Here is a 24,713-nt window from a genome sequence, read left to right on the forward strand (position 1 = left end):
TATTAATTATATATATATTACTATAAAAGTTTGACTGAGTTAGTGTTAGCCGTCAATCAAGTCCCAACTCAATCATAAAAATATCAAAATGTTAATTTTTTTATAAAGCAATAAATATTATTTTGAGGGTATTTGTATATTTTTATATAAATAAATGAGGAGTATTTGGTACACTCAGTGTACTTTTTTTTATTCTACTAGTAGTCTTAAAAAATTGACATGTTTTTTTTAATATATATTTTTTAATAATTTACTATATTTTTTAATAATTTAAACTACCATAACATCTCTCTAATTCATAAATAAGTGAATAATACGTTTTAGCGTATTCGAATCTATCTTTTTATAACAATACTTATTCTAAGTGAGATAAGACTTTATGGGCATAATTTTATTTTATGTAATAAAAAAAAAAACCTAAACGGTAAATAGAAGTGGCAAAGGTTGAATCTCATGGGCTAGAAGGGAAAGGAAAACATTGTTTTATGAAACAAAATGACATGACGGTTCTAATTTTTCCTTCTTTTTTTATTGTATTTGTGGTATTGAGGAGAAGAAATATATAGAAAATGAATAAGTTGGTAATTACTAAATGTAGCAAAACCCGAAAACATTCTTTGACTCGAACATCCAGGAATAAATAATGTATAAATCAGTTGACTTGTAAAATAATCTACCCAGGGAGGGAAAATATTTGTGAAACTGGAAGGGATAAACCTATAACCATATTTCTTTTTAATTTATTGACCACATTTTTGGTTTATTAAATTGAATTATGAAAAGAGACAGATCATATGGAAAAAGGTCCCACTTATCACCAGACTCGTGGCTTTGGGTCTGCGCAATCAGACAGTAGAAGCTCCCAAAAAGAGAAGTAAGGTCAAAAGAACCCCCCAACCCAACCTCCCTTTAAATGAAAAGCATCACTCTACTGTTTCCTTAGCCCGACTTTGACCCTTCCCCCATTTTCAATTAAAATACCACACCCTTCCCAATATATGTCTTCTTGTTTGTCCCCCCAAACTTCGCTTTCATTATCATTATTATCCATATAATACGCGTAGAATAATTTAGGTACTATTTTGAGTTGGTTTTCAAGAGGATTAAATTAAAAAGAAACGACAGCGCATCTTTCTCGCCTTTTCATGTGATTTAAATTTTAAACCCCCCACCCTTGCTCTTTCACTGCAAAAAGAAAAGCGAATGAGCCCCCCCCCCCCCATTTTTACTTTTTCATATATAAATAAACTGATCAAATAAATAAAAGGGAAAAGAGATGATGAGACAATCCCATGGCAGTATGGGACTTCTCACTGATCCTCCTCTTTTTATAATTTATCTCATTCAATATATTTTTTCTTTTTAAGAAAAAACTTTTAACAAAAATATATCTCACCCAAAAAAAAAAATCATGATATTTCCCATCTCCTTGCTATAAGCTGTACACTTTGTTATTCCAAGTTTCCCCTCTTCACCTCCCTACTTTTTAATCTATCTATCTCTTGGAACCATCTTGTTCCCTAAATCTTCACAAATTCACAAAATTTCCACCCCCATGAAAATCATAACGAAATTGAATAAAATAAAAACAAGGAACCCCACCATAATCCCCCAATTTCTGTCCCCCCCCCACCTCCTTTGAATGTACAGGAGCTTGCACCATCAAAATCATGATGATGATGAATCAATCCTCACTTCACCCACCACCATTTCCAACCCTGCTGCAGTCGACTGAGATTGAGCTATCCCAAGATGTTTTGCTCACTAGCTTGGTTTTAAGTGTGCCCTGTGGAGTCTTAGCTCAAAGCTTGTAACGGGGGCCTGAACGATTTCCCCTATATGGGAGAACTGAAGTGGCATTTTCAGACTAGACACAGGCCAGATGTTTTATTCCAATTAGCCTTCTGATCATGCTCTACTCTTCTTCAATGAAAATTCTTCCTATAAAATCCCGAAACCTCTTCGAGTAGAGTTTTGGACCAACAGCTGATATTGAAGAAGGATCAGCTTGTAGTGATTTGTAGGCATGCTCCAATTTCTTGCTGATGTCGTAGTCTTGTAAGATGTCAATGATGCCAAAGTATAACACTACTTCATAAACTTCGCCACTATGTGAAAAGAGACCGACTCCACCCTGTGTATACTGATCAAAGTCGCTTCTTCTTGACATTCGCACTGCTCTTGCTGGCATGTTTGCTCCTAGCCGTATCAATGGTTTCCTGCCAAACGAAAAATACATAGAAAATTATTTAGAATTTCTGTTAAGTTTTCTTTCCCTACAGAATCACAACTCGCAGAAGAGGCATCAATCCACAACACATAAAATTCTAACTGCATACTATCAAAGTCCATTTCAGATCCAATTCCCTAAAGTATCTCAAATGCGTATATAATTTTCACCAAGAGGGTGATGAACAAATGGTATGTCATATGGTGACAGTCCAAAGATCATTAGAAGGGAAAGAGACCTTAAAATAGAACTAGTGATATGCACCAAACCATCGGGTCACATTCTCCACCATTCTCATCCACTGAGTTCATGAATCATTTCCTAGAAACTAGATAAATGGGTAACAAAAAATCAAGGCAACCCTTGATTCTTATCTAGTAGGATCATAAAGGGCCACAATTGCTACATGCCCCACCAAAAAAAAAATTTGTCTTCTGAATTATTTCCACAAAATCACTCAGACAACACAATCAACCTTCAATTATTCCATCGAATATGATCAAGTATCAACAGTTGACCGAGAAATTTAAAATTTAAGCATCATCATGGAGGAGCCTTGCCTAATTCCACATCTACAATAAGGAAATAACTAGAACCAAAAGTATTATCTAAGGAAGAGAGCAAAACATACTGGCCAGCTAAAATCCGATCCATGTCCTGTAGCTCAGCTTCAAGGAATCTACAGCCACGCATAAACTTTTCATTCTGATATGAATCCTTTTTGCCTGCATAGGGAAGGCATATTCAAATCCCGATTCTTATTTCAACAGATATTATCCATTCAAATTTCATGAGGAATAGTATGGTTTTCTATTAACTTACCTGTGCGCAAGAGAAACGGTGATAACCCCATTTTATCGCCTCTATTATCATCCCGAAAGTGTAGTCCAACCAAAAGACTATAATCCATAATTCTCTCAGCCTCCAAGAACTCGCAATCTCGATCAATTTGCCTATCACCATGTAGTCATAGGAAATTAGCAAAATACACGACACTGACATAACTGGAGTAAAGTAATAAAATATAGCTTACTTCATAAGCTCTTGGAACCAATTCCTCTGGAGGCGAAACACATAATTAAGATCCAGGTCTTTAAGGGTAGTGGTTTCATCAATTTCCTCTTCTGGCTTATCAGTTGAGCGGCCATGGGAGGATCCTTTCAGGTCAAACCGTCTATGAATTCGATAGTCAGAGCAAAACAGATTCCCCATCACAATGAACCGTGTCTGGTATTTAACAACAACAATTTTTGAGCAAGTGAGATAATTTCATCAATGATCAAAGCGTTGAATGAGAATAAATTCACACTTACCTTTTGGCCACCTATAGGTTTGACACAGTGCACACCAAAGAATTTTGTCACTAGGGAATTTTCGTATTTAGAAACATGTTGGTAGTAACTGGGAAGCATCCTTATAAGAACCTGATACAGCAAATCATAGACTTAAATCAGTCTAAGCATCCCTACCATTAAAAAAATGTTAGTTTAAGTAATTTGAAAAATGAGAAGCAAACAATTTTCCAACTTTAAAGAATGCATCAGGAAACACAGCAAATTTCACGTTAAGTCAAAAAGGGTGCCAACTAACCTTGACTTCAGATTTCTTTACTGTCTTTATCATAAATCTGTCATCCTGAGTAAGGTAAAAGAAGCTTCCACTCTTCCCCGGGGAAGAAAGCTCCCTAAGGGCATCACTACCGCAAATAGCCACCATGTAATCAGCAGGATCAACTTGGAATAGGTCCCTCAAATGTCTACAAAAAAAATCCAAAAGGAATGCAATCAACAATATAGCACAAAGCAATTAAAACAAATAGGAAGAGCAACAAAACATTTTGAACCAACCGTACCTAAACACTTATCTTCAAAATTTGCAGATAAACCAACGAATTGCAAACAAAGAACAGATATTCAACTAAGAAGAAGAGGCAAAAGCAAACGGACCTAAAAACCACCGGACAATAATCCTTCCACCGGAACTCGACAGATTGATGAGGAGGTGTAAGCTTTGATCCTTCAACAGGAAACCTAGTCCAGAACTTCTCCTTGGGATCAAAATCACTTGGCTTCAAATCGCGCAAAATTGAGGCATCTTTCCCAACAAAATACCTACAATAAAAAACACTCACAGTTACAGACAAAATCCTCAGAATCGACCTATTGAAATCATGTGTCGCCCAAGGCTTCCAAGTGTATTCACCTGATACCCAATTGCAAGTTAAGCATTAACTCATAATTCTTATGGCCTTTGGAAATAGTTTGTCCTGGCTTCTTAATTTCCCCGCTAAAACAACAAGGATTCTTTCTAAATTGCCTAAACCCATCTCTGTAAATCATCGAAGCTTCCACATTATCAATTATATCACAGGTGATATCTCCGGCTTCACCATCGCTTTCCCATATGCAAATCCTTGGGAAATTCATGTTTCTTTCCCCTAAGCTTCCCCTCCCATCTACGGACGATCTTTTCCTCGGCATAAGCACCAAACTCTCTCCTCCTTTCAGGCAATGCTCCTTCCCGTCGTTCCCGTGATAAAACGTCCCGTTCAACTTTTGAGTTTTCTTCATGTTATCTCCGTTCCATGCTCCGATATAGCAACTTCCGTCCGGCCAAGAGAAAACTCCGTCTCCTTTGGGCATACCGTTTTCCCATTGCCCATCGTACCGGTTTCCATTTGCCCATATCAGGGTTCCACGGCCAGAGATGACTCCGTTTTTCCATTCACCGACGTATTCGATACCGTTACTCCAAACATAACGGCCGTGCCCCTCTTGTAGGTTTTTCCTCCATGATCCTTCGTAGTAATCCCCATTTGCGTAACACTTATGACCAAAGCCATGTTTTAGATCGGAGCTCCACGAACCACGGTACGTGTCGCCGTCGGATCCGATAAACGTCCCGAATCCTTCCATCCGACCTGACTTGAAATCACCTTCAAAAGTGGCTCCAGATGGCCAAGAAAACTTACCTTTCCCGTTGGCTTTCCCACGACGCCACTCTCCTTCGTACATGCATCCGTCTTTCCAAAGGTACTTCCCGGATCCGTGTGGCGCGTTGGTTGAGAAGCTACCTATGTAAAGATCACCGTTAGGGAGGAATTTCTCGACAGTATCGCCCGAACCTATGGTGAAGAAAGACGCGGCGGTAGTCGTGGGAGTCACGCGCCGTGTGGCAGCTTGAGATCGGCTCCGGTGATGGTGATCCGTAGGAGTCGTAACAGCAACCACCAACTGGTCCTTCTCCTCGTCGGATTTCTTCTTCTTGGCGTTTAAAACGACGTCACTCGGCTCATTGAGCACTACTTCCTCCATTTTTATTTTTTTAAAAAAAAACTTGCTTTTTCTGTCTTAACTATTTTATGTCTTCCTTCCCTCCTCAGCTACTGGATTTCCCAACTCCGAAACACGCCGGAGAAAAGAGCATTTCCAGCTCCGGCAACCGCTTATCGAAAAATAAATTTCTCGTTATTTGCTCTACTTTTTCTTTTTCTTCTGTTTGGTGCTTTTGTGTGTTTGCAGAAATAGGTGGGAATGGGGGAATCCTAAATGAAATGAAATAAAATTATATCAAAATAAAAAAGAAAGTGAAAATAAATAAATAAATAAAAGGGAAAGGGGAAATTAAAAGAGAGAAGAGGAAGGGACTAAGGGAGGCGGCTTTTGCATAGGGAAACGTTGTTTACTATGCTCAGTAATTGTAATGTTTTAGTACCACACAAAACCAGCTCAGCTTCAGAGACTACTTTTCTTTTCTTTTCTTCTCCATTTTTTATTTAGTTCCTTCATACCGATTATGCCCTTATCTTTCGTGCGAAATATCGGTATCCCCCAACTCCTAGTGAGTATTTTTTTATTATTATTCCACTGGTTATCTTTGCGACGTGACGGAATAGTCTAGGAAATGCGGAGGGTATAAGTGCGTCATTTGTGTCTCTGTTCTGTTTCTGTCCTCCCCATTCACTTTAATTACATAAACACCATTCCTTTTCATTTATTCTCAGAAAAAGAAAAAAAAGATGGGGGGAGAGTGGTCCTTCGTCTTGATTTGGTCCCATATAGATTGCTGGTCCAATTTTTGATGATTCATTCTTCTTTGGTTCTAAATTGTATAAAAAAATAACCATGCATTTAAATGATGTGGATAATTCATGTTAATTCTAAATTACGCTTTGGTTCTATAATAGAATTTATGAGAATTTTGTTATTTAATAAATTTTCAACAATTATCTTTCTTACATTACAGATTGGGAAGGATCCAAGTTGATGCCAATGGCTTGACCATAGTTAAATAAGAGATAAAACAGATTCAACAAGATTATTCATTTTTTTGGGTTGAAATAAAATTATAATGACCTAAAATTGCAGTTATCCCATTTAACCTACACTCCTAACTTTACATGATCAAACCAAAGTTTTAGTTTGAATAAATTTGGTCTAAAACCAGATGTATTTCAGTATGATTGCAATTTGTATTTATTAATTTTGGTTTTAATCGTTCAAATATATTATTTGTAATGGTCCTTCTAATTTAAACCTATACCTTCTTATTTTAAAAAAATAAAAAATTACCCATTAATTAACATAATAATGCATACTTTGTGATTTTTTAAAGATTAATGAATTAAAATAGGTTGAATTCATTTTTATTTTTATAAATTTTTAATGATAAATCCAACCATTAATTATAGTAAAAAACCTTACTGTTTGGAATTTGTTCTCTTTTGGTGTGCTCTATTTTTGGTGAAACAAATAAAAAGTAGCTCTAATGTTATAGTTAGTAATAGTGGATAATTTAATAATCAAACAAAATACAGTACCCATCAACTTTGAAAATTTAAATTACAGTATGGTTTCTATTATTTCATCATCTACCTTTTACATGAAATAGTGCATGGAAATAGTATAAAAAGCGTAGTTATAGAAGCTTAACGTCCATTTTTACAACATTGGAATTCATGCAGAAAATCAACTCTCATGTTAAAAGGGAGCTTATATAAAAATAATTTTAAACTTTTTTACTCCCAGATATGATTTTAACGAAATTTGCAGGCTTATCTTTTATGCATAAATTATTACTTACTTTCTTTTTTTAGTTATATTTTAAAGTGAGTTCTATTTTTAATATGATTTTCTTGTCATTTTTAATTATAATTTATTTATAATTTTTAATGATAATGCATAATTATATTAATGAAATGTTTAAATATATCAAGCTTAGACCCATAATTATATTTGCTTTATTTATGATGTATTAATACATAAAACAGCACATCAACTACATTTATTTTATTGATAATATATTCAATCATTTATTAAAATTATAATTACTTTTTAAAAAATATTTTCACTAGTTAACATGAGTATTAAACATTATTTGATGATTGGAATTACAACTAATATAATATAAATTATTAATTTTATATTTATTAACCTGTCAATCAAATATAATTATAGGATAAAAATTTATTACACTGTCACTACGAGTTTCATAACCTATTTTTAATTTTTTTAAATGATTATGAAAATATTTAAGAAAATTACTTAATAAACCAAATCAAACTGTGGGTGAAGAAACTAGTTTATTATAATAAAATTGAAACATACATATTAATTGTGTATTCAAAGTTGAACAAATAATTATAATTATTTTTTCATTTTATAAAAAAATTTATTTATTAATTATATATTTAGTATTACCAAAGATGAATTCAGGAAATTGATATTGAAGGGTCGAAGATAGAATTTTGAAAATTTAAAGGGCTAAAAAAATTATTTAAAGGGGCTTAAACTAAATACTTGATAATTGTTAAGGGGTAAACTTACAATTTTTTTTTTGTTTTGAATACGATAAACTAATATTGTTGTATAACCATAACCAAGCCGACAAAAAACCCTTCACGATCCTATACCTTGAATATTGCTGCAACTTTAAGTTGATAATATAAAAAATACTAATAAAATAATATAATAAATTATATTGGGATGATGTTTAAAAGTGTGATTTTTAGGCACCAATAAATTATTGTCATGCCATTAAATTTTAGAGATAAAAAAATTTATTATACGCTCATCTATATCTAATATCTTATCTAACTTAATTCAACTTAATTAAATTACTTCAAATAATTAATTTTTTAAATTATAAACAATCATTTTATTCTTCTTTTACAAATCTTAATCATTTTGTTTTTTTTTCTTAAGTTAATTTTTTCTGTGCAACAAATTTAAAAAAATTAGTAATTTTTGTGCACTTATTTTATGTCATTAACACATTATTATAGTAATTATTTTAATCTGAACTTCGAACATAGAACCCTAAATTTTAAATTCGGACCTTGAACCTTAAACCTTGGACACTGACATTTAGGATTTAGGTTTGAGATTTTAGGTTTAGAGTTTGTGTTTGGGGGTTGGAGTTCAAGGTTCAAGGTTGTGTTCGTGTTCAAGGGATCGAGGTTACAAGTTTCAAGGTTACGTGTTTAGGTTTAAGGTTTTAGGTTTTTAATTTAGGGTTCGGGATTGTATATCTAGGATTTAGGGTAAAAATTTTTACCAAAATTATGTGTCAATAGTATAGAAAAAATTTTGAAATGTGATTAAATAATTGAAAAGAAACCATGAATAATGTAATAGAAAAGGTCCATAAAATAATTTCTCTATGGATGAATGTATAATAATAATTTCATATATTTAGACTTTGATGATGTGACAAAATTTTATTAGTGTATAATAAAAATCTTAATTTTTAAAATCATCCTTATATTCTATAAATTAATAATTTATTTTAACAGTAAAATTAAAGTGAATTTTGTTAATCGAATTCGTGTAATATACATATGTCACCGATTATATTTAGGTTCTATAATCATTTTTATTTTATTTACTTTTTTGAGAATCTGGGCTACGTAACAATAATTAACTCCATAAGTGGACAAAAATACATTAGAAAGAATGAACGACGGGCCAACCTTTTTTAAACCCTTTTTCCTTCAAGACAAATCTACAACCTATTCGTAAAGATTTTACTGTGTGAAATAATATTAAAAATTATTCATACATCATATATATATATATAGGGCAATGACCTTATTTAGACGTCCCGTTTATCATCATATATTATACAATATTTGCTCAATTTAACCCAAAGTCAACAAATCACGAAATTAATAGGAGCCTTTTTCCTGCTGCTTCAATTCATCACTGGTCCAGCCAATGAATAACGAGATTCGATGTTAACTTTCAACGACCAATCAGTTGAGCAATTTACCATTTTGCTTCGTTTTGGAGGAAAATATAATTTAAGTAAAATCAAGTATTATTTCAAGGAAAGATTAAGTTTGAACTTTGTTTTATCTGCTGTAACTCAAATATTTCTTTCTTTTTTTTTGCGTGAAAATTTCTCATTAATTGATATTTTAGGATTTTTAATTAATATAACTATAATTCACAAGTCATTGCAAAAAAAAAAAATGCTTATTTTATTATTATTTTTGGCCAAACCTATTTAGTATCAAAAAGTCGCTTTCACGGTTGGACCGACCGCGTGAGCTGGAACAGTGGGACCCACATTACCAGGTGTTTTCGCTGTCGAGTGGGGTCATTTTTACGACGTCGCTTGATGAAAAGTACGACGTGCTTGCCATCTTCCCCCGTTCAACGGGACACAATCGTCACCCATGTCAACCACGTGTCTTCTTCTTAAGCTCCCGCATTTTTAAGTGCCGCGTCAGACTTAAAATTACATTTTTTTTTTCCTAAATACAAAATAAAAACCAATCACGTCTACGCAAGTGTTTCGTTTTAAACAGCTAATTAGATTAATGGTTTCATGTCAAACGTTGTTTTTTTTATTCTTTGAAGTGAATGCTTAAAAAAGTTAAAAAGAATCGTTGAAATTGAATAGCGTTAACTTTGAAATATTCTACGTATCGATATATAAAAAATGAAACTGTCCACATTTTATGAATAGCATATTTTTTTTTCTTTTAGCTTTTGAAGCATGAAATTCATATTCCATCTCTAGTTCCTTTTTAACTTTTTAGAGTTCATATCCTGTTCCCATAATAATTCTGAAAATTAAAAACTCTAATTTAAATTTTTTATATAAAATAAAAAAATCAAATTTTGCTACAATGACATTAGCCGATGTTTCACACGTATGATGTTTTTAAAATCAAAAGTGATACAATTACTTCTTTCTTCAACAATTTATTTTATTACTATTTCGCGAATACATTATTTTTGGTAATACAAATTATAATTATACAGTTATATAATTTACATTTTTAAAAATAATTATTATTATAAAAAATAATTTTTAAACAAATTATCATCAAATATATCACATTAGTCTAAAAATGTAGTTGATAATATGACTATTAAAAAAATTGTAAGAAAAATAAACATGATGTGCAATTTTATCTAATTGTTCTAGTGCATATTTGTTGGACTATCCCCTCTTTAATATTTAACATATACTATTTATTATCATATGTTGGTCATTAACTAAATTCGTTATCTTCTGAATTTGAACCCAGATCATTAAAATTATCAAAATCTCCTTTTTTTCCATGTACTCTATGAAGTATGGATTGCCTCGGTTCCCTTTATGATTGAAACTATGAAATATGCAACATGCTAGTATGATCATGTGACACCCCTAACCCATATCCGTCGCCGGAACAGAGTTATAGAGCATTACCGGAGTTTCCGAAACAAATACAGTTAATTTATGTCATTTACTATTTATGTCTGAAACCAATCATATTGTCGATTAAATGGACCCTCGAGGCCCAATTTATGGGTTAGAAACAAATTGGGACTAAATCGGAAGCTCAAATAATTTTTCGTAAAATTTCAAAAATTTTGCTAGGTGCAAGGGACACATGCCAGTGTGGCCGGCCGTGTGAGCTACATGGCCAGAAGACAAGCCCGTGTCTTAGGCCGTGTGGGCATTCGATGTGAGTCACATGGTTATGTCCCAGCCCGTCTTCATACTCGTGAGGCACACGGCCAATTTGCCACCCTTCTCTCATGTACCATAGCAACCAAAATGGTACCAATTCAATACATATTTAAGCAACCCAAAATATGCTATTTCATACATATATCATGCCATCTATCCACAACCAATTCAACTACTCAATTCCATACTCAAAACATACCAAATCATTATCTATAAATCATACCATAATATACCATTCCTCAAGCATTAATACACCAACTTACAACTATCCAAAATAGCCAACACATAAGACATTATATACATCACAAATATATCACTTATCAAACACAATTCAAGCCAACTTAAATGGCCATACATACCAACATTTACAAGCCAAATCTCATGGCTAATATCATAACTCAAAACATACCAAGATGACACTAGCCTATACATGCTATATACCATATATACAAAGCTTCAAAAGTACCAAAAAAATGATCGATAGTGTGATGACGTTTCCCGATGATCCCTAAGTCCGAGCTAGCTTTAAATTCACTATAAAACACAAAAGAAACAAATGAGGTAAACTAAAAAGCTTAGTAAGTTCGTATTAAATATACTTAGTAGTTCATAATATACAAATCATCAATTTGAACTAATTAATGTCTAAATCATGGTAACCAACAAACTTTTCTCATATTTATTCAAGTGTTTACGAACAAGTTCATAACTTCTTCTATTTGGATTTCATGCTTTATATGTACATATCTGTACAAATTCATATCAAACTCATACCTTTACGTGATACTGTCGAATACTTGATACTCGCACACTAAGTGCCAAGACATAACCTAAGTTTTTATAATCTCACACACTAAATGCCAAAACATAACCAAAGTTATTATAATCTCGCACACTGAGTGCCTTTCACAGCCGAAGCTATCTTGATCTCGCACACTAAGTGCCATATATAACCGAAATTATTCTGATACGCACACTAAGTGCTGTATACAGCAAAGCTATCTCGAAACCCACACTAAGTGCCAAAAATAATCGATTTATCGTCGTACTCAACCGTAGTCTCATATATGCAATTTATGTAATTAATAAAGCATTAAAACATAATTTTAACAATGTTTAACACGTACGAACTTACCTCGGATACTAAGATGACGAATCGAAGCTACTTTACACTTTGGCCCTAAACTTTCACATTTCTTACAATTTAGTCCTTATTTAAAAAATACACCAAATTCACAAAATTCAATAAGACCCATGCTTAGCCGAATTCTCTATAGGTCCCGAGTAGCCCATATTTTTCCTTTATTTCACAATTTAACCCCTCAATTTATACTTTTTCTCAATTTAATCCCTCATATGCATTTTTACTCAAAATCACTTTACAAAACATGTATATCAAACACCAAGCTTTCATATTTCATCATCAAACATCTAAAAATACATGAATTCATCAATGGAAACTTTCAAAATCATCAACACTTTCAAAAATTAAGGCATGGGCTAGCTAGAACACGAAGTAACGATCACAAAAATATAGAAATCATAAAAAACTGAGCTCAAAACATACATCAATCAAGCAATGCAAACGCCAAAATTTCCAAAGCTTCAAACGCTATCTTCTTTTCTCATTTTTGGTTGTAAAAAGATGAGAATCAATTAATGAATTTGTTTTGTTTAATTAAAATATGTTAATTATTAATTTACTAATTTGACATTGGTTTAAAACATTAATAAACATCAAATTTATGCCCATTTATATCCATTACCACTATCAATGGTCTAATTACAACATAGTGACCTCCCATTTAATAAGCCATGGCAATTAAGCATTTTAAACAAGTAGAATGCAACTTTTGCATTTTACGCGATTTAGTCTTTTTTCTCAAATTGAGCTATTAAACGATAAAATTAGCCCACGAAATTTTTACACATATATATTCACATGCTATAAACACAAAAAATAATATTAAAATAATTTTACGATCTCAAATTTATGGTTTCAAAACTACTATTTTGATTTAACTAAAACCGAGCTGTTACAACCATCAAGGAATCCCTTTCTACAGCCAAGTTGCAAAACCTTAAATCTTCGACCATTAACACAACTTGAAGACATGCAATCGCCTCTGTCGTGGTTACATCGGTTACGAAACAGTTCTGGTAAGTGTATGTTGCAAAAATAAACCCTTCATAGTCTCGATATATAATTCCCGTTATCGAAACTAGTGAGTTTTTATTATACGTTGCGTCAAATTTGCCTTTACCCTTGTTTGTTCTTGGCGGTTTCCAAGTAATATCTTGTTGATGTATATTTGTTGAGACTCCCGAGTCTATAAGATTACTTTCTATTAGATTGTATTAATAAATGTGATTAATCCTGCTGCGTTTTGTTTTTCACCCTGATGATAAGCTTTGTTTCTCTAGTACCATACTACCCATAATATTATTGCAAGTCGTGCATATTGTTCTTTATTCAAGCTATTAAATAGATTGGCTAACCAAGGTTCCCATTGTTGTCCTTGGGGGCTGGCGGAGCCATCAATCCCTACCCCTTTACAAGGTATTTTTGACTATTGCACAATTCCAGAAAATGTGATTGATTGGTGCCTCTTCTGATTGACAGAGTGGAAAGTTGTTCACAACTTCCAACTTCCTTGACTGGAGACTATTCAAAGTAGGGACATAATTATGTATTATTCTCCATGTTGTTATTTTTTTTTATCTTACTTACAATTCCCAAGTTTCATAATCTGTTGTAGAAACTCTATAGATTTGTTGGTTGTATTAATTATTCCCCTTGTGTTGTGGTTTGAGTAAGAAACCATTTGTAATCGCTTTTAACGGAATATACCCCTGTATTGTCCCCTCTCCAAATCTTGATATCATTGATGTCAACTCCAGCAATCGAAATAGTTTGGATTATGTTTGCTTGCTCCTCATCAAAGATTTCCTTTAGGATATCTATTCTTCAGATATGTTGCTCAAAATTAATTAAATATGCTACCATCATATAGTTGATATTGATGTTCTGACCCATTATTTTTCCTTGTCTAGGTTCGGAAAGCCAAGCTTCATTCCAAATGTTAATTATTTTGCCATTCCCAACTCTCCACCCCAATCCTGCTTTCAACAACCTTTGCGCACACCATGTGCCAATATTTTTTATAAAATAATGTAGGATATCCATCCATGTCTGACGCTTTTAAATGAGTCATTCTTTTTCTTGTTGTTGCTACTTCCTCCATGCTAAATTCATCTATCAACACCTTATTCATATTTTGTTGAATGCATCTTGTAGTACCCAATAACACCCTATTGTTGATCCATGTATTTGATGCTGAAAATAACACTTTGAAATAATCTATTGCCACCTTTAACTTAACTTATTCGTCTACAACCCATTCTCTATTCGGTCCTTTTAATTTTTTAAAATTATTTCTTTTTTTTTCCGTTGGTTCACGAAATTGTGAAAGAAGGAGGTATTACAATCCCCGAATTTGAGCTAGTTTGCCCTTGCTTTTTGTTTCCAATATAGTTCTTCTTTGTCAACTTCTAAATTTAGGGCCAGTTTGATTTCTTCAATTTCTGCTAACGTCTTGTCATTTGGATCATTTAAATTTAGTTCAGTTAATTTCCTTTCTAGTAATACTTCGTCTGTAATAGCCCGATTTAGACCCTATTGGGAACGGTGGTTTTGGGGCCATGAATTCAAGTCAAAAAAATATTTAAAAAATATTTTATGTGTTTACTATGTTTGAGTTTATATCCATGAAATTTTCGTGTTTTAATGTCGATTTAATAAAAAGGTTTTAATCGCGTAAAATGAAAATTTGATGGTTAAATGTAAAAGAGCCGAATTATTGTTGTCTTTTTAATTTGAGGCATTTATAATGCAATATTACCATTGTTAAAGTGATGGACGGTTTAAGACATGAATTATAATGGTTATATATTTTATAATAAAGGTTAAAAATGTAAATGATAATAATGTTATATATAAGATAAAACATAAAATAAATAATAGCTATGCATGTTTATACTGTTGGTGACCGAATATAAAGAAAAGAAAAAGAAATAAGGTTTCCATAGGTTCGGCCATTGTTGAAGCTTGATTAAGGTATGTAACTAGCTCGGTTTTTGATAATTTTTATGTTTTTGAGATCGTTGCAATGTACTGTACAACACCCATGCTTTAATTTTTTATTTTGATGAATATTTTAAGTTATGCCATTGATGAATAATTGAGTTTTGTGATGTTAGTTGATGAATTATGAAAGATATGTTTTAGATTAATATGTTTTGTATTGGAATTTTTGATGATTTTGAGTAATTAGGGCTAAATTAAAAAATAGTAATTTGAGGGACTAAAATGTGAAATAAATGAAATTTTTGGACTTGTATGAACATGGGCAATATTCAGCCTAAGCATGGCGTGTGAAAATTTTGCATGTTTTGTGTTTTGTGCAATTTGGACTAAATTGTAAAAAGTGTAAAATGTCAAGGGCAAAATGGTAATTTACCTATTTATATGTTTCTGGACTAAATTGAATGAAATTATGTTTGAATGAGTTTAATTTGAATATGTTTAGATCAAGAACCAAAGAAATCAGATTTAGATCGGGGGAAAACCAAAGTTGTCGATTAGTCATCCCGTTCTGATTATTGTTGTCCGAGGTAAGTTTGTAAGCAAATAGATGTTATTTATTTGATTAAATACGAACTATATATGCTAAAATGAACTATGTGAAAGTATATATGTGGTAACTGAATATAAATATGCTTGGGAGCTATGTTTACGAATTCATTTCGACCGAGTTACGACGTCCGAAAGACCCATACGAACCTTAGGAATAGCTAGGATACATATGTCATGACATAGGATTCCGATATGTGATGTGCGAGTAAGACCATGGCATCGATATATGTGTGCGAGTAAGACCATGTTTAATACGTTGGCATCGATATGTGATTCCGATATATGTGTGCGAGTAAGACCACGTTCAATACGTTGGCATCAATATGTGATTACATGTAAGACCACGTCTAGGACGTTGGCATTGTACAATATGTGTGATCATTCGAGTACCCTATTCAATTCCGAATGGTTCAATCGGCAATAATAAGTTGTGATCGAATGTGTAAAACGAGCTAAAACAATCAGGTATGTGATAGTTGATCTCCTATTTGAAAATAAGGTAAGTTGGTTAATTGATATATGATGTAAATTATATATGATACCTATGTAAATATATGTGTATTTGTGAAATATATTCGGCCACATGTTATATATAAGTATGTGATATTAAAGTTTGATTCAGAAGTATACGCTTATGAGTGTATATATATTCGGTTATATAATGGTACCATGGTTTTGAAATTGAATATTACTTTGATAATAGATATATGTATATTCGACCAAGATAAAATTTATATATGAAAGCATATGTTGTATATGAAATTGTAAGCTTGAAATTAAATGTGATTATGATAGCATAAATTGATTTGGTTAAATTGAGTTGATATTGTCATTGTGTTTTTTATTTGCTTATGACTTACTAAGCTATGATAGCTTACTCTGTGTGTGTGTTTGCCTCTGTTTTATAGATTTTGGAGTCAAGTTACGAGCTCGGGGATTGTCAGCGAAGTTTATCACACTATCGACTGTTTTGGTACTTTTATAAGTTTGAATTTAAACCTATGGCATGTATAGGCTAGTTTATATATTTAACTTTGGGGTATGTAAATATGAGCCATGTGAAAATGACTTATTATTTTGTTAAGCTTGGATTCCTTTGCTTTGATCAAGTGATGGCTATGTTTGGTTTTGGTGTTTCGGCTATGGCTTATATATATAAGTATATATATTTATATGTGAATCATGTTTGATATATTTGCTAATGATGATGAAGTTATGTCAAAGTATATGTGTATAGTATATTTGGTATGATGTCAAATTGGCGAATAGATATTTTTGTTAAGTAATATGCATGTCATATATATATAGTGTACTTGGTATATGCTTATGGTTTTAAGTAATGATATGTATAGCTTATGATCGTTCATTATGGTAAGCTTGTCATAATGGTATGTTTTGTATATGTTTATTTTTATGATTCAACTCAAATGAAATAAACATGTTGATGGATATATATATTGGTTGTGGCTTAATAATGGCTAATTTTATATATAAGTATTTGCTATCTTGATCATGGTTCTTGTATGTGCTAAGTTTGGTTTGTATGCTATGCTCAAATGATGATTCTATTTGGTTTGGTTGAATCGACTATGGAATGTATAAAAGTATGAATTATGCTTGATATGTTACTTATTGTTTAATGTTTTGATTAAATGTTGAATTTAGGTAATAGAATTATATTTGATTGATGATTCAGCCATGTTTAGTATTTATAGGTGAAATATGTTTTATTTATATTTGTTAGGTATTATGGTAACTAGGTAATTCGGTTGTGGCTTGTGATAAATTTGAGTTCCATATGCTTGCAATAAGTGAAGAAATTGTTATGAATCATGTTAGTAAGTTAATCATGATTTGGCATTTATATATATAAGTATATGATATATTGGTTTGACATTTTATATATATTATATGAGATATAATGTAATATGTTTGATTTGATGTGCAAATTATGGTTGATATATATAAATATTGATTTATTTTTATGAAAGGTTATATGCTTATAAAGTGATAGATTAAAAATGATGAATTTATACATTGAATAAAGCTTATGTATTAAGCATGAATACATTCGGCTAATGTATTGAAAAATGACCAAATGAATAGTGAATTGTGCATTAGTAAAACAAGAAGATAATATGAGTTTTATATGATGCATATATGTTCGATTTGGTTACAAATTGATGTTTGAGTAGTGTATGGGTTAATCATTAAATGATGAGCATAAGTTGATTGATTTATAAGTAGATTTGTTCATGTTTTAGTCATTTTAAATCATATGTAGTAATGTACACATGCCATGAATGATTTGGTTCAATTTGATATATCCTTATTGTGTCAATTATGATATGGTCAAAATGATATGTGTTTCGATTTGTTTGATTTATATGATTTATGTATGAAATAATGGAATAAAATAATTATATTAGTTAGGATATGCGCATATGCTTGTGTGGTAAAATGATATAAATGATATTTTTGCTTATGAATTATGTGATTACATATATGTTCATTATATGATATGAAAGGATTTGTAAAGAGATTATGTTAGCTATAAGATTTTAAAATTTAATGTTTTGAATGAATAAGAATAACATATTAAGTATGAAATGATATGCATGTAAATTTCTAGTTGTATTTTGTCAAGTAATACCTCATAACCCTATTCTGGCGACGAATACGGGTTAGGGGTGTTACATCCTCCTTTCTTTTGCTTGACATAAAAATGCCTATCTCCTCCTTAAGTGCTTCTCCTAATTTTCGAAGCTTCGTGGGTGCATCCTCCAATTTTTCTTGCCAAAATTCCTTGATACGTTGTTCACACATGTCTTCTAGTATCCAATTTGTATTAAATTTGAATTTTCCTTCGCTTCAGTTCTTGGACTAACACTATTAATCCACAAATCAACCAAGATTGGACAGTGATATTATATGGCATGTGTTAAGTGTTTTAAGAAATACCCTGGAAAGCACTCCTACATAGCTTGGTTCATCACCCCTCTATGAATTCTTTCACAAACATTGTTTTCTGGCAACCATCCTCTTTCCCACGTATACCATTTTCTGGAGAAATCTAAATCATTAAAATCACAAACTGCCAACACATCTCTAAATCTAGCCATGTTTCTATCATTCCTCAATAGACCCCCATCTTCTCAAAGGAAAACATTATCTCATTGAAATCTCCCACGACTATCCATGATAGCTTTTGGTCAATCCCAAAATTTCTTAGAAGAGACTAAGTTTCCCTTCTTTTGTGTTCTTTTGGTGTGCCGTAAAAACCTGTGAATCTCCAAAATGACATTTCTTATTTTTCCATGATTTCCACATCGATGTGATTTGTTGAGAAGCTTCTTAACTGAACCACATATTCCCTTTTTCCATTCTATCGACAATGCAGCTTTTGATCCATTTGCTCCCACATCTATTCCATTGATAAAATCACATTTTTGACGAACTTTTTCCATTAGGGTTGTACATGCTTCACCTTATTCCGGAGGCAATTAATCATTGATAGATGCCCTAATCCACGAATGTTCCAACTTATTATTTTCATTGCGTCCAGTAGGCACGCTTACTAGGAGTCGTCGATTTATCAGCAGGTTGAATTAATGCACTCGAGTTCTCCTCTTTGGCCACAATTTCATGTCTTATTATTTGCCTTTTTTTTCCTTCGTGAAATATGACTGGATTGTTTTCCAACACAGATTCCCTTTAGCCCATTGGTCAATCCCCTTGTGCAACTTCTTCATCGTTTATGTCTCCTTTCATAATGAAAGCATGCATATCTTTCTCGCCCTTTTCCCAATGCTAAATTTTTCTTTCTTTTCAAAGCTAATCTTACATCAATTTTCACTCGAAATCTCATGTACCTTCGTTCCCCTCTTGAGATTAATGTGGCATCATATTGAATGAATTGTCCTATATAGTCCCCCAATTGCCTTGCTAACCTCTTTGGCTGATCTATGAACTTGAATCGAAAAATACGCGTGGTTTAGAAGGATTTTCTTAGGATCTTCTCCGGTAACCAAACAATGAAAAACTATAAGGTGTTTATTAAAAGACCATGACATTCCATCTATTACCCTCTTAATATCCACCTCGTACAAAAATCGAAAAAGATACCTTTTGTCCTCTAAATCTGATATTATTACTCCCCTTAACAGATGCCACAGATCAGCCAAAGTTCTTTTGAGGGAAGGAAAATGATTAACACAGTCAATTGAAGCTTTTCCAACTAAGCATAGTTGATGCTCATTCTCATCTTCAATCAGATTCTTTTCACACGGGATCAGTTCCTCCTCTTCATCCTCCAATTTGAGGTTTTCAAGATCGACCTCCATTAATAATTGCCTTTCTATCTATGGTTCCTTGCCTCAATTGAGAACTACCAAAACCTTAAATTGTGCCGCCATGAATGCCCACAAAAAAATGAAACATAAAGAAAAAATGAAAGAGAAAAAAATGTGCCAAACCCTAGCAGACGAAAGAACTGAAAGAAAGGAAAATTTTAATTATAAAAACTTATATAAATTTGATTAGGAGAAAATCTTATGCTAGGTTAAATATCTATTTTATAATATGTAAATTAAGTAATAAATAATATAATATTCATAATATTTATAAAAGAGGTTTTATAAATTGTCCAAAAAGTTCATAACACTTATAAATAATATAAAAATTTTCATAAATTTAGAATTTTTTTATAAATAAGTTAGGATAAAAAAAACTATAACATTTTTTGTGAATAAGTATATTATTTTTATAATATATAACATGGACACATAAAAAAGTTATATTCATACTTGGCTATAACTTTTTATAAATAAACATATTATAACACTTTTATAAAATGTAAATTATTTTTTTAATAAATTTTTTTATCATAGCTTTAAAAAATTTTAAGATTTAAATAATATACTTTTTTTTCTTATAACTTTTTAAAATACACAAATTATTTTTATAATATATTTATTTTTAGGATTTATAATGTAAAATAAAACAAGCTACCACGATCCACCAGGAGAACTCATAAAGTTGATCGAGAGCGATTTGGTATTCTTGAAGGAGATGGTAGAAAAATGTGTGTAAGGGTAAGTGGAACCCAACTTCCAGAAAATGGAGAGGGAGCAAAAAGCTACCATCACTAGTATCACTGAGACTATGTGGCCCTTCAAGAATGGATAATTCGTAAGCAAGATTAGTGATTTGGATCCTACGCATAAGTAAAGCTCAACTCATTTCTTCTTCTTTTGTATTACAAATGAAGAAATTGGCTTCTATAAGGACCTTTGAAGCGCATTGTCGCGGTGGACAACGGGGAATTAATCAACTACCAGCTCCTCTCATTCTCGACATGTTTTTTATGTAGAAGGAAAAGAAGTTACCTTGAAGAAAGTCTCAATCAAGCCTGTTTGCAGAAAACGTTAAGATTGTAAGTTTAGGGTTTCCAAAACCCCCCTTTTAAATATGTTTCTCTTCCTCGTATTTTGATGGTTCAAATGACTGAGGAGCACCGATGGTTATATAAGAACAGATGCAATCCACTCGTACACGTGGTAAAATTAATGTCATGTCTCAGTGGTCATTGCGTATTCAGCAAGCTGTGTAAATGTGAAGTGATGGCCCTAAGGATCGCCACTTTATAGCCCTCCTTAGACCCAATATAGGGCACTAGATTGTTATGTACTTATGATCACCAACCCGAAAACTAGATAAGGTACGGGTCGCCTATAGTACGAAGCTCGCAAAGGGTGCTCGCTGAGGGAGCTTGTAGACTCCGCTCACATACTCCAGGGGGTGTTCACAAAGGAGATTGCGGTCTCGGTTTGCATATGCCTAATGAGTGTCCAATAGGCAGCCCAGAACAGTACACTTATGCAGCATGCATAGAGTCTACTAATGAGACACGACGAAATTTTACTCAACGACGAAATTTTACTCAACAAAGAGTAATATAAAATTTTGTCATATCACGAAATCTTATACCCTCATTGAATTACAACTTGCACAATGAGGCCCAAAAACACAAAAGAAATCCCTTAAGTCCTCCTGATTTCTACCACCAGAACTTACACATAAGTGTCTCGAGGTCTGGGAATAAGAAATTGGAAAACCGAAAAAACACAATGCATTTCACCTGTAATTGATTTTTAAAAATAATTTAATTTGATTGGCGCATTAGCCAAACTAATTCAATTCAATCTATTCATTTAATTTTAACTGAACCCTGTATATATTTAGAAAAAAGAACCCTTAAAGGATGGGCCAACAGCCCGAGCATTGTCCGGAAAGTTTTATCACTAATCAAGGGTTTTTTAAGACTAATCTATTCTTGAAGTACACACGAATCATGTCTTTATAATTTTTTTTTAAAAATTTTCTAAAAGAATCTACCTTTTAATCATATACCCAAAACAACTTATGTGACCATAAAATATGAATATGCTGCTAACTTTAAATTATAACAATCAATGCTAATTTTTTTATCGAGAAATAAAATTGTATTTGTGTATTGCTCATTTAATAAAATTTCAAATTGTCATTATCATTAAATAATCTTATTTTTAATAGGTATAATGTTAAATTTAACCCTTAACATTTAAATCTTTTGTTAATTTCACCCTTATTCTTTTTTTTTGAAATAAATTTAACTCTCAACTTTTGAAAAAAAACTTCAAAATTTGACCATCGACTTTTTAAAAAGAGTTGAACAACTATTTTCTAACGAAAACATTGAATAAAATGTGAAATTTTTAAACACGGTAACTTGCATAGCAATCCACATATGTTTCATATTTCTTTTGAACTATTTATATATTTTTTGAATTTTAAAAAAAATTTATTCAAAAAATAATTTGTAATTTTTAAATTATTTATTGACATGGTATATAAGGTAAATAATAACATGTCAACACAAAGCACAATGGACTGCCACACCAGCATTGTTAAAAAATTAATGTTTTAGTCAACATTTTTATTAAAAAATAATTTGATTATTTTTTGAAGGATTGAAAATTTAACTAAAAAAAGAATAATAGTCAAATTGATAAAATATGTAAACATTGAGACCTAAGTTTATTATTATACCTTTTTAATAGTAGGTTTATTTTGAAGGAGAGATAAAGTACTCATTTAATATTTTAGGGGTCATTAATGTTTAAATCACCTCTTTGATCTTAACATCATATATATTTATATTATATCAAAGAGGGAACGAGAATATATAAACATTCATTTTTGGGATAGATTTTATAGTTTCAAAATATTCCTTTAATTATTAGTTAATAATTACGAAACTCGTTATTAACTTTATTTAATTATCATATTATATACCTTATTATTAATTATATAATATAATATTTAATTTGAATTAATTTAAGAAGCAAATATAAATATAACATTTATTTATCAGATTTCTTAGGCAAGAAACGGGATAAAGAAATAACCTTATTTTTAGTATATATAATAACTTACATACACGTATCATATATATATATATATAATAAAATAGAGTTTTGAAATAATTTTAATAACAATTAGTTTTAAATTAACTTTAAGATAATTTTCGTTTATTACATAATGACAAATTAGCATAGTTTAATTTCGTAATCAAATTATCGATGGAACATTATAAAAATTAAATAGATTCATAAAAATAATTAAGTGCATTTTAATTAATATATTCAAAACACATCATATTCAAAATTTCCTAAATCTTTTTTTTTTCCATTAAAAAAACCACCTCACTCAACCCAACTACGTGGCTTTCTTTTTAATATAGCATAAGATTAAATTTAGACTTCAACATTTACATTTTATTGTCATTTTGGTCATTATTATTTTTATAGTTAAATTTAGCCCTCAACCTTTTAAAAGAGTTGAATATGACCACAAATCTTTCAAAAAGAGTCAAACCGTTGACTTTTTAATGAAAATACTAACTAAAATATTAATATTTTAATTATGATAGACCGCATGACAATCTACACGTACTTCATGTTCTTTTTTTTTAATTTATGAAAAATTTATAATTTTAATCTATATTTTTTAGTATTTTTATAATTTTCAGATTATTTGTTGACATGACATATGAGATAAATAATTTCATGTTAAGCGAGTTGTCTTACTAACATTATTTAAAATAATATTTTAATAGGTATTTCTATTAAATAAAGCGATTGGGCTCTTTTTAAAAAGGTTGAGGGCAAAATTAAGATAAAAAAAACTTAAATTAATAAAAAAATATATAAATATTGAAGACTAAATTTCACATTATATCTTTTAACATTAAATTATAATTTTTTTCCCAAAATGACATTTTAATTAAGAAAGTAATCTTTCCAAATTAACCTCACATTAATATGCGTAATTAAAACTTTAGGGACAAAAGAAAAAATCCCATAATTTCTTAGCTTTTTCTTAGATATAAATCATGAATTTAATATTTAATATATTGATAATATATATTTTTTCTTTAATTCCATAAACAAAGTTAAAGAAATTTTATTATCTCATTTTAAAAAAAATTAAGATTATAGTTATATTTTGTAAGATAATTATCATCATTCCAATCTTAGTTGTGGAGTTTAAAAACTCTCAAATAATGTATCGAATATTTTCTATGTATGTTAATTAAGATAAAAATTAAAAAAAATTGTTTTTAAAAGAAAAATTAAAATATGATTTGATGGGTTATGAAGTTATGAGAAGGAAATTTTTTTAAACAATCTCATTATAAGTTTTGATCATATTTGCTGTTTTTGACAAAATGTCTAAAATTACCCATAGCTCATCTCCAACCTATAAATAGGAGGATAA

At 31.1% G+C, this 24,713-nt stretch overlaps 1 protein-coding gene across 1 annotated transcript; it reads right to left on the reverse strand.

The window, feature by feature from the left end:
* Nucleotides 1-1,390: 1,390 nt before the first annotated feature.
* Nucleotides 1,391-6,118, reverse strand: LOC107924158 (phosphatidylinositol 4-phosphate 5-kinase 1). Its single transcript, XM_016854466.2, has 8 exons — nucleotides 4,433-6,118; nucleotides 4,177-4,341; nucleotides 3,821-3,986; nucleotides 3,544-3,654; nucleotides 3,264-3,457; nucleotides 3,053-3,183; nucleotides 2,862-2,955; nucleotides 1,391-2,219 (listed from the first exon to the last, which is right to left on the reverse strand). The coding sequence occupies exons 1-8, from the start codon at nucleotides 5,542-5,544 to the stop codon at nucleotides 1,916-1,918; spliced, it is 2,277 nt and encodes a 758-aa protein (XP_016709955.2). The 5' UTR covers nucleotides 5,545-6,118; the 3' UTR covers nucleotides 1,391-1,915.
* Between the last annotated feature and the right edge of the window lie 18,595 nt (nucleotides 6,119-24,713).

This window comes from Gossypium hirsutum, chromosome A05 (assembly GCF_007990345.1).
Source record: "Gossypium hirsutum isolate 1008001.06 chromosome A05, Gossypium_hirsutum_v2.1, whole genome shotgun sequence".
NCBI classification, from domain to species: Eukaryota; Viridiplantae; Streptophyta; class Magnoliopsida; order Malvales; family Malvaceae; genus Gossypium; species Gossypium hirsutum.